Source organism: Cenococcum geophilum (genome assembly GCF_001692895.1).
Source record: "Cenococcum geophilum 1.58 unplaced genomic scaffold K441scaffold_10, whole genome shotgun sequence".
NCBI lineage: Eukaryota > Fungi > Ascomycota > Dothideomycetes > Gloniales > Gloniaceae > Cenococcum > Cenococcum geophilum.
Window position 1 is genome coordinate 1,447,584 of NW_027137568.1, and position 11,135 is coordinate 1,458,718.

General features: G+C 43.4%; 4 protein-coding genes across 4 annotated transcripts; 3 read left to right on the forward strand and 1 right to left on the reverse strand.

Moving 5' to 3' along the window:
* Nucleotides 1-1,189: 1,189 nt before the first annotated feature.
* Nucleotides 1,190-2,385, forward strand: K441DRAFT_711221 (NAD(P)-binding protein). The gene is made up of 3 exons (XM_067653901.1): nt 1,190-1,402; nt 1,464-1,832; nt 1,892-2,385. Exons 2-3 carry the CDS (start codon nt 1,518-1,520, stop codon nt 2,153-2,155), a joined length of 579 nt encoding a protein of 192 aa, XP_067506768.1. The 5' UTR covers nt 1,190-1,402; nt 1,464-1,517; the 3' UTR covers nt 2,156-2,385.
* A 28-nt stretch (nt 2,386-2,413) lies between these two features.
* On the forward strand, nt 2,414-3,652 carry K441DRAFT_655970 (uncharacterized protein). The gene has a single exon (XM_067647941.1). It carries the CDS (start codon nt 2,670-2,672, stop codon nt 3,261-3,263), a length of 594 nt encoding a protein of 197 aa, XP_067506769.1. The 5' UTR covers nt 2,414-2,669; the 3' UTR covers nt 3,264-3,652.
* Nucleotides 3,653-4,202: 550 nt separating this feature from the next.
* K441DRAFT_16668 (CNVH-domain-containing protein) lies at nt 4,203-5,467 on the reverse strand. The gene is made up of 3 exons (XM_067640288.1): nt 5,354-5,467; nt 4,906-5,291; nt 4,203-4,842 (listed from the first exon to the last, which is right to left on the reverse strand). Exons 2-3 carry the CDS (start codon nt 5,214-5,216, stop codon nt 4,245-4,247), a joined length of 909 nt encoding a protein of 302 aa, XP_067506770.1. The 5' UTR covers nt 5,217-5,291; nt 5,354-5,467; the 3' UTR covers nt 4,203-4,244.
* A 147-nt stretch (nt 5,468-5,614) lies between these two features.
* K441DRAFT_631400 (uncharacterized protein) lies at nt 5,615-9,070 on the forward strand. The gene is made up of 12 exons (XM_067646311.1): nt 5,615-6,112; nt 6,164-6,290; nt 6,357-6,540; nt 6,588-6,761; nt 6,826-7,283; nt 7,332-7,496; nt 7,544-7,598; nt 7,653-7,822; nt 7,884-8,102; nt 8,154-8,390; nt 8,478-8,660; nt 8,722-9,070. Exons 1-12 carry the CDS (start codon nt 5,880-5,882, stop codon nt 8,746-8,748), a joined length of 2,232 nt encoding a protein of 743 aa, XP_067506771.1. The 5' UTR covers nt 5,615-5,879; the 3' UTR covers nt 8,749-9,070.
* The last annotated feature ends 2,065 nt before the right edge of the window (nt 9,071-11,135 follow it).

The following is an 11,135-nucleotide window of genomic DNA, read 5'->3' on the forward strand; positions in this document are numbered from 1 at the left end:
CACGGCTAGGAAGAGTGGAAGAGATGAAGCGCAAGAGCCGGAAATTCTGGCATTGTGTGTTTTGTTACTAAGTCCGACTGGTATGAAGGAGTCGTCAAAACAAGAAGAGAGGAATGCAGAGAAATAGAAAACCGGCCAGATACACGCAACACGCAAGGGATAACATGGAATGCTTCAGTTTCAGCACATAGCTTACCGTACTCCTAAAGATTTAGTCGGAAAGTTTAGAACTGTAAGAGGTTTTGCAGCCTATCTGCTGGCCACCTTTTTCCATAGTGTGTGCACGAAAATATTTGACACCCAAGAGGCTAACTCTGGAGACTTGACGGCCTATGATTTGCTGTCTAGTTAGCAATCCTAACAGTCAAACTGCATTTCCGAATGCCAATATATTCGAGTTTTCCAACTTCATAACCCAGGGAAAAGCCTCGACTTCATTGTGAAGGATAAAACTTTGTGTTAACAATGCCGACGTGTAGAGTAATAGATTGGGTTTGCGGAGGTATTTCGGAGATAGTTTCCTCCAGATGGCTTCGGAGAGCTTAGACTGTATCACAGGCAGAAAGCGCGACTTTTTGATGCCGCGGATGAAGTCTAATAGCCAGCGGTATGGGTTGTCTCGTGGTGCAGTTGAGCGGATTTCCGAGCTGATTTCCTTCCTCATGGGCCGGGCGCAGCATGGCTCTAGCTTCTGCTGCATCCATCCGTAAAACAAATTCCGGGGGTCCAGAATCATCGACCATGCTGCATGCATAAGCAAGATGACGCAGGGGCTGATCGGCCATCATTCGATGGAAGCCCCGACGCCGGGGAACAATTGGAAGTTCAATGGCTTCGTCCGGTCTGTACACAAGATCCGCCAGCCCTTGAAAGGAGAACTAGCCGCAAAGAAAATTGCGTTCGATCATGAACTCCCCGCCGAAGATCGAAATACCCTTCAATCCACTCAAGCAATCATTAAAAAAGAAACGCTTCCGCAACTGGCTTTTCCTTGGGCAAGCTTTATCTATCCCACTCCAATTGAGTTGCTATATATAACTTGAAGTTTCGCCAGCCGCTTCCAATACAGTCTCATCTCATTCTATTCCATCTCATTCCGTCCAACTCCATCAATCATTTAATCGCAATGACCGACAACGTATGGTCACATCATGAATCTTTTTCTGGCTTTGCTATTTCTTACATATAACTTGAACAGACTATTGCTCCCAAAAACGACCGCGCTCTACCTCCCTTTTCCCTGAGGGGCAAAACCGCTGTCGTCTCCGGCGCCGGTGCCGAAATTGGCTTGGCCGTTACCCAGGGCTTTGCAGAAGCCGGAGCAAACGTCGCTATCTGGTATAACAGCAACAAAAGGCACTTGACCGTGCTGCGGATATTGAGAAAACATACGGCGTCAAGTGTGGGTGGTCCGGTCTTAATTCCATGCTCGAAGTATATGTGGCCTGACCGGAAAACCACAGGCCGTGCCTACCAGGTCGATGTCACTGACGAGACACTGGTAAAAGAGGCCGTCAATGACATTGTTGCAGAGTTCAACGGTCAACTCGACATCTTTGTCACCAACTCCCATTCCTTGGACTCAGGATGCTACGATTGATGGCCAAATCTCCGACTATCACAAGGTTATGTCAACTAACTTGGATGGTACATTCTTCTGTGCCTGTGCTGCAGGCGAGGTATGGAGGCGGCAAGCCAAGGAGGGTACCGACTCGAACGGCAACGAGCTCAGGGATTACAGCTATGGCAGCTTCGTTGCGACAACCTCCATGAGCGGTCATATTGTCAACATTCCTCAGCTTCAGGCTGCATATAATGCTGCTAAGGCCGGTGTCATCCACCTCTGAAAGCATCGCCTCAATGGCTCCATGAGGGTAGTCGAATGCCGGAGCTAATTAGTGTAACAGGCAAGTCTCTAGCAGTTGAATGGGTCCAATTCGCCCGTTGCAATAGCATTTCACACGGCTATATGGCCACCGAGATTTCTGATTTTATCCCGCAAGAAACCAAGGACATCTGGAAGAGCAAGATTCCCATGGGTCCTGAAGGCGAAGCGCAGGAGCTCAAGGAAGCGTTCCCCTACCTCGCCTCCGACGCCTCACCATACACCATCGGCACGGATATCGTTGTGGACGGAGGATACTGCCTGCCATAAATTACCCGCGATATAATGACTTGATTTGGCGTTAGGCTTACAATATGGAAGTATTAAACGAGTGGATTTTCGTATATATACATACAGATCTTTTGTTCTTGAAATTAGAAGCATTGGCGAAATGCAACCACACTGGACTAAATAACATGAGCTTCGATAGTGATATGAGGTCGACTTTGGTATTATTTCTTTGGATTAACCTTTCATGCAGTGCGGTTCCTGGACCCCACCTAACCCCGGCTTTCGCTAAGCTTGTTCTCGACTGCGTATCAACCCCAAACTTTGGGGGCCGCTCCTTACAGCCTCTTAAAACTACTGAACTGGCACCAAATTCCTCCGTACGACTAGAACATGGCGCTAAATGTTTTAAAGCCCATAGTAGGGCTGGTCCCAGGGACGAAATAAGCTCTCGACCCTCTTATCGTTCCACAATTCCAATCTCAAATCCTCTCATTTTAATATAGCTTCGGTCCCATCGCTATTGTAACCATATATCAGATACGTCTTAAGCATCATGGAACCTACCAGCGAAGCCAGCCCCTCCCAATACCAACTCTCCACCGCAACCCCTCCCGAACCAGCCCAAGAAACCAACATTCAACTCTCTCCCAGCAGCGCCGCTGAACTAGCCGACCGCATCGTCCCAAGCTCCAAATGGGCCATTGACCAGCTCAACCTGAGCGACCCGGCCCGCAAAGTCCTGCACATCGGAGAAATCGCCCACAAGCCTGAGGGCCTGCACGGCTGGTCCAAAGCCACGGCCATCCTGCTTGACAACTACCTGATCCTCGCGAAGCCGAACAAACTCAACGACGCAGCGAGCGGCGAGGCGGTCTGGAAACTCGACGCCAGCACCATGCCGGTGCCGCTCTCGACGCGTGCGCCAAGCAGGATGGCTGTGCTCGCTGACGCGCCGCATAAGGTGGGGTTTATGGGCGATTTTATGCGCGGGCAATACTTGTTTGTGCTGGATTGCCATAATGACAGGAATGATAAGGCGAAGCACCGGAAGATGAGGATTGGTTTTGAGGACCATGGGGGGTTGGAGAGGTGGAAGGAGTTGCTGAAGGAGGCGGGGGCGGTGGTGTTGACGGATGGGGGAAAGTGAAGATGGTCCGTCCGCTTTGGGAATCGAGATGCCACGAACTTTCATACTTCCTAAGACTTTCCAAGAGATCTAGCACGGATTGCTATTCGTTGAAATATGCTATGTTTAAGTCTATACGCTATACTCATAAAGTGTGAGGCCAGGACAGTCCATGATAGTCCGGTATAATCAACGGTGCGATTTCTCATTCACAATTTACCTGGGCGCTCTATAGGCCCTAGAATGATAAGAACCTGGCCTAGCAAACATCTACTTAGCCGCTGGTTATTCCGTACTAATTTCTTTAGGAAAGTCTCCAAGTGACCCTGATTAGGCATCATGTAACAGGATGTGTGGTAATTCTTTTGAGATTCCAATGAAAAGGTTTATTTATAGTTGTCCTTTATCATGATCACCTGCAATCATCATCGAACACTAAAAGCAGCTTGATGCAGTTCCAACTCTCTACACCACCAAAAAATGCTGCTGGCTTTCCAGCCCAAGCAAATCAGACCTTAGGCTCTTTGCATCATCAAGCATTGCAAGCCCCTCTTCCAGAGTTTTCACGTATCGTAATGGGGTTACAGCATTTACATCCACTGCTGATAGCTTTTGTGAGTAATCGGTTAAGCTCTTCTTCAGATCTGAAATGCGATATTCCAAGTTGAGAAAATCCGACTCAAAGCCTTTAGCTTTGTTGGGCAGATCTTTACATCTTGCCTTGTTTTTCTCTAACTCCTTAGTAGCATTTTCTTGGGCCTTGAGCGCATTCGTACGTTTGTTTTGCATTTCAGTGGCGCGGTTGATGTCGCCTTCCAATCTAGACTCATTGGCCCACCAAGTCCCCCTTTCATTCGAAGCTTGACTAGTGATAGCTTAGTTTATTGACCGAATCTACCAACGCATCGGATGCTCACATGGCTAGAGGAATGAAAATAAATGGAAGGAAAACTGATGCCTGGGAAATCTCAATTTTAGTTTTTACCACCTAATAGCTCTCCACTACGCATTACTCACAACTGAGAAACCAATGGTCCTGGCGTTTGCCTCGTGAGCCCGCTCTGCCGCCTTCTTTTTTTCTTGCCGAATCAGATTTAGCTGATGCTCTAGTGACGTCAGGTCTCTTTTATATTTCTCTTGCTCCAATTTAGTTTTCTCCATCTGATGGTTTAGCACCCTTTCTACCCTCTCAATTCCAATAATGGTGTCATTTAGTGTTGTATGTTGAAAATTCTTGGTTCTCTGGCTCGCTCTCGCAGCAATCTCCTGAATCTCAGCCCAGTCTTGACCTGCAGTAGCAAAGATAGTGTCCAGCTCGCGTGCTTGGCTCTTCATCATCCTCATGTTATCTCCCTCAGTATTTTCAAGCTGGTTACGCGCCCTTTCAATGGCCCCGAATGCAGAATTTACGGACGTTAAAGCAATGCTGGCACCTTGGCCTATATCTGCATGAATCTCGTCTTGAAGAGCTTTCGCGGCTTTGCCACATTGGGAGACTGCGATTTCAGCGATAGCGCAAAGCATCCTTGCTAAATGTGACTCGGATATTGAGGAAGTAGCAAGCAGCTGTTCAATATTTGACCGGCTAGATGTAACGTCTCTTCGATGCCTTAGTATAACATGCAATGAAGCTGCAAAATGAAGAGGCTAGGCCATGGCTTACAAGCACAGACTACCATCTGCATTTTCTATGAACATGTCAAGATTAATGGAATCGGTTCGCCAATCTCCGTTTCTCTTCTGCAGTTCTGCATATAATATGGTTGCCTCAGCGCCCTCAGATGCAATCCGAACATTGTTAGCTGATTTGGAGAAATCTTGCCCTCCAATCAGGAAGAAGCCATCATCGTTACCAAGGAAGTCGTCCAGCCTGATGGAAGCATCCTTCCATTCACTATCGCTGCATTCACACTTAGCTATTAGCGTTGAGTCTGGGCTTATATTTAAGTTGCGAGAAGTCCTCGTGAAAAACATGATGGGCAGTGATGGAAATGAGCGAAACAAGTGCCACTGGTAAAATGTTTTGCATTCCTTCTTTATTTGGGGGTCCTGATAATATCTTTAAGTTAGCAAAGCCTTATAGACACGGGCCTTCTCTAGTTTGACAACACCTCTTGAGTGATAGAATTGATACGAGTTGATTCTTTCGTAAGCTATTCGCAGTAGATAAGAAGAGTGCCCTTTCTTCGCCCTGCATGTGCGGGGAAACCAATTAGAAAGACACGCTAACAGTAACCCTGATCTAGGTTGTCACAAGCTGTTTAAATAAGATCTAACATCGAATAAGACGGTCCCACGTGCTCGCTTGTAGCACGACACCCTAACTTTCTCTTCGCAGCAGCTGCATACCCGGCTGTTCAAGTCACTGCGAACTTCATGCTATTTCCGATGAGTGCATATGCAACTACTGCGACAAATGATGGTGCTACATATTTATACTATGCTATCAGCCTATGAAATGACAGCAATGCAAACTGACCGGTCAGAAAAAGAGCCGCGTTTTTGCTTTGCCTTTGCAGCAGCTTTTAGCTTAGTCCGACATTAAAACTTGATTACCTCCATCCCTCCGACACGACATTTAGATTTCCATACTCCTACAGTTTTGCAACGCCAGCTGAATTTCAGCTTTATTACGCCATGTCAGAAATTGAGAAGTACGAAAAAGTAAGGAGATTGGAGGTCGCACAGACCGGTAACCAATTTTCGCGGGAAATCTCGGATAGCCTGATTCTGAAGTACAACTGGGGAAATCTACTCAGCGCTGCTCCTCTTGCGTTAGGTTTTGTTGGTGCATGCCAAGTTGTTGCATCTTCTCCAACTGCAGCCGGTGTCAAGTTACAACGCCCAGCAGGTGGCTTTAAATATCTTTTGTAGCCTACTCTACTGCAGTTTCTAGGAACTAGAGACTGACGCATATCCAGATATGACAATCTCCAAGCAAATTTAGTGTTTCTCGTTGATGAGGGGCGAAAAGCGTTTATCGATGCGGAAACTCGTATGGATAAGTTAGTTATGCACTCAAAATATCTATTTGCGGAGGATGGGGCTGTAAGAACTGCTTGTAACACCAATATAAATTTTGACTAGCATACTGACGCTGGGGCCGATTCTAAGGCCAATAGGATTGTTAATGCCCTGAATGATGAAACCACTGCCACAAAAATACTACCTGGCTGTATGGATGATCTCAGAGAAGCTATAGAAGAATGTGAGACCCAGATCAAGGCTGTTGATGATAAATTTGAAAGATGGCAGTGTATAGCGGAGGAATTGAGTCAGGTCGCAACCGAATCCGAACGTGAGCTCTCAGATTCTACAGTGATGGGCATCGACTAAATTAATTAGACGGGAAGATTAATGAACAGGCTAAAACCCAAGAGGGCCTTCTTGTACAGAATATTCGAAGTGAAGCCGCTGAGGAAGAAAAGAAACTTAGAGAAAAATCCGTGAAAGAGGCGGAGCGTAGAATGCAACTTGCAGAGAGTGCATTCAAACGAGCGTCTAATAGTGTTCCATCAGGTAATAAACATCTCCAACGCTATTTTAGGTCTTTGGAATCTGCAAACTGACATTTACGTTCCAGGATGGGATGCTATCGGCATGAATATCGTCGAGGGCCTTGGCACAACCGTTCTATCAATTGGCAGTGTTCTGGTGACAGCATTCTCACCTAACAAATATATTTCTTTAAGCCATTCAATTGTCAATGCAGTTAAGTCTGGGATTACAAAGGATGGGGGCGAACAAGGTCAGGGGTCCACACATGCTTCCGATCCAACCATTGGAGTGAATTTCGATGATCCGGCAATAGTTCATTTGGATATTCTTCCACTAAATTTGGCCTCACTCCTCACATTAACCCAAGGCGAAAATGGGACCGGCCCTGACTGGAATAAACTGCACAAGAGAAATGTAGCTGACAGGACCTCCATTCCATGCGTTCGAACCCAATTTCAGATTGTTTCAGAGGCACTGGACGCGACCAGACCTCCAGGCTCATTATCATTTGATACCAAGAAAATAGTCGAAGAAGCTCTAAATGTAAGAGAACTCCGCAAGCTCTTTCACTTTTACTAAATCTCAAATAAGATTATCCAAGAGGTAGAAGATGAGGTGGAAAAGCGGTGCCAGATATCTGGCCCGAGCGTCCATGCAGAAGGGGAAAGCTGGCCGAATAGAATCATTAAGCTGCAAGATCGTGTAGCTGTGCTGAAATCCCGGAAAGACAATCTACCGGGTCTTGCAATGGGCATGGTACGTTGAGCGGAAAACACTTCCTGCTACATCTAACCGAATTCAAGAAACCCCCAAACCTCAAAACTAGTACGATTCAGCCTCTTATAAACGGCTCAATTGGTATGGCTATGCTAGAAAGTTTATCATGTTGGTAATTACTGATGAATTTTGAAGCTCATAAACAAATGGCATATGCAGCAGCAAATCTCCAATCAGCAACCGCCACCATGGATACACAAAGAATTTCTTACGACGCAAGCACTGAAAAGTTGATGGAGAATCTGGTCAAGATATCTGACATTCAGCAAACAATTAGCAGGTTGACTGCCGAGAACGTCACTCTTGTGTGTAGCCATAATCTTTTGGCTCGAACACTTTTTTGGTACTAACTTCGTCTTGCCGTAGGCCGAAATTGTGAAAGTCCTCCGAGCGTCGATAACGGCACTATCTGGGCTCAAAGAACAGATTACTGCGCTTTTACAGTTTTTCAAAGGTATCGCTGCTATGGTCGAGTTTGCGGCTCGAGGACCTTGCAAGAATCTCTTATCTACCCTAGAATCCGGCATTGAAAGAGATTCTACTGGAGTTATTGCTGGTATAAGCTATCGAGACTTTCAGAAACAAGTAAAATATTGGCTTTGAGTTCGTGGATTAAATTTTAGCTAATCATTGCAGTTGCTTCTCAACACGACCTTTATGATTCGGGGATACTTCAGCGTCGTGGCGGAAGTAGCCCGACTCTACACCGATGTCTCACATCAATACATCATCCCAGGTGTCCACTTGATAGATAAACTCGGCCTATCGCAAATAGGTGATGACAGTGACAATCTTGAAATAGTTCGACGAAATGAAGAACTAGCGGTATACAAAGAAAACGCCGTGACGAAGATCCGTGAACTTGCAGGAAAGGTACGTGCAACCCATGAACCAATCCGAAAATTGATATTCTTGACTTCAATATCCACGGCATGTTGACGGAACAATTTCTCCTTACAGAAGCAAAGAGCATTGACGTCACGGATGAACGAACGTATGGCTCTCATACAAGAGACAACCAAAACGCTACCGGCTAGCCGGCAAACAAAAGCGATCAAGGAGGCCATGGAGCAAGAAATTGAAAATACTGCAAATGAGATCAAAAGCGAAAATACATTTGTTGATGACACAGCCAGGCTATTGGTGAGTATACCTAGCTGTGCTTAGTGGACTGGTGGGTTGCTGACTAGCTAAATACTATCAGACGGGTGGACTGAGTGAGAATCTCTAGCTGATTGTGATTGAGCCTTATGTTTGAAGAGATCATCGGCTGCCACATTGTCGACCTGGTACGATCACTACTATATTAAGGTTAGATCAGGAGTGCCTGTGATTCATCCACCGTGTATATATAGCTTCATTTTCTTCGTAGATCAATCTACGCATGGGTTCGTCCAATACACATGAAAAGTAGAGGGGATTGTACCTGGGGTATGCACACTTAAAAGGCAGGCAAACTTTTCTATGAGCCCTGGCCTGTGCTTAGAGGGAATTTCAGGATCAAGGGATGAATATGGTAGGGATGAGGAATAGTGATGAAGACTGGAGGGGGCTTCGAATCTACAGCAACAGAACAATTTGTTGTACAATCTGGGCAACGTACTGTACAAGTGAAACGTTCGGGCATTTCTTGGCACTATCCCTTCCACTGGTTTATCTCATAAATCAGACCTTCGCAGAAAGGGGGGAGCACGTGCGTGCTGCTCCCTATACCCCCAAAATTTTCTGTCGAAGGTCTGAGAGCTTACAAACTTACTACACTACCAAATCACTGCCAAACCTTACCACCTTCCCCATGTCTAATCACTTCAAAAATAATACACGAGGTATAAGCCCCAGTAAGGTTTTCAATATCAATACTGCCAATCAGATTGATCAATATTGTTACTAATTAATATTGGCGAGTATTGGCGAGTATTGGCCATATTTGCAATATTTGCAGATCTTCTTGGCACCCCTTAAAAAAATTTTAACCCTAATATCGTATAGATAGATTATTAAATATCATGGCTTCTAAAGCAGACTTATCACTTTTTATACCTATATTAGACTCCTTTAATACAGAGGAGTCGTTAAACCGCTAGTAAAAGAAGACTTCTGACCTATGGACACATACTTGGGCTCCGGACGAAGATAAGGATATATACTACAAGAGAATAAGGCTTATATACTGTAAATATTATACAATAATAGTATATTACTTAAAATCTACTATAAACTTTTAAAATTACCTAAGAACTAAGTATAATATCCACTTAGAAAAGTAAGAGGGCCCTATTTATACGAAAACCCGCGATTAACTTTAATATCTCTATATACAGCTCCACGATACAGAGTAGTTAAATAATATTAATACGCTTACCTTTAAAACACCCTAAATTAAGAAGCTATTGCTGCAGCGCTTATTTCCTTAATTACCGTATAAAGACTCCTATTTAGAATAGTTAAATGGCCAGAGTTTTACGTATTTTATAGGGTCCTTAATCTAGAGGTTAAGGGTTATATTATAACGGCTTACTCTATAGTTAATAGTATAATCTAGAATATATTTATAGTGTAAAAGGACATTATATAAAAGAAGCTTTAATTAGCAATATCTAAGGTTTATCTCTCACTAGATATCTAGACGTCCCTAAATTAATATCTTTTGCTTAGGGTTTGCGCATACTTTATGGATTAAAATAAAAGATTAAAAAGAGGCCTTCTTGCGCTTTATACAACTCTATTATATAGCGGAGAGGATTAGTTCTAAACGCTGCTTCTAATACTTTAGGACTATAGTATTGTATAGAGACTTAGTGCTATTGTCGCTAATAATATATCTATAAATAACGTCCTATATTATACGATTTAGAAGTATCTTTAAGAAGAATATAATATAGAGTGGAAATCTATATACTAATAAATCTAGTATAATGGCTATATTGTCTACCTTGCTATTAAGGCCTTCCTCTTTAAAGACTTAATTTAAGAAGATAAGCTAATATTATACGACATTAAAGAGGAAAGAGGACTTAGAGTTAACCCAAACTCTAAAAGTAGCTAATTTTAAGCTCTTAGTATACTGGGCAAACTTTATAATATTATTATATATACTTAAAGCTTACCTAGCCGTACAAAAGACTTCTTTACTCTTGCTTAAAGAAGAATTCTATTAGATAATTATATGAGATAAAATAGCTAGTATTAGATGCTTTAGATTGCCTTAGAGTATAAGTTAGTAATTAATCTTTATATAAAGAAGCATGCTAAGACCTTAGGTAAAGATTTCTTAACTTTATAGAATTGGACTTTGCTTTATATAACATACAACTTCCTCCAGATCTTTAAGAGGGTAACGTTAGAAACTTAGGGACATAATATAACGATCTTAAATATTCTCTTTTTAATGGATATTCTTATAAGGCATTTTAAGCAGAGTCTTATAAGAATTTTCTTTACTTTTAAGAGTTTTTCTAATGTCGTACAATAGGAACACTATAAGGATAATAGCTACTTTAGCCAAAGGATTTAAATTGGATGGAAGGTATTTAATAAATACTACCTAAAGTCTAATAAATCCCCATTATACGCTATAGTAATTATCCTTTATCCTAAACGTTGTATAAAATATATTTA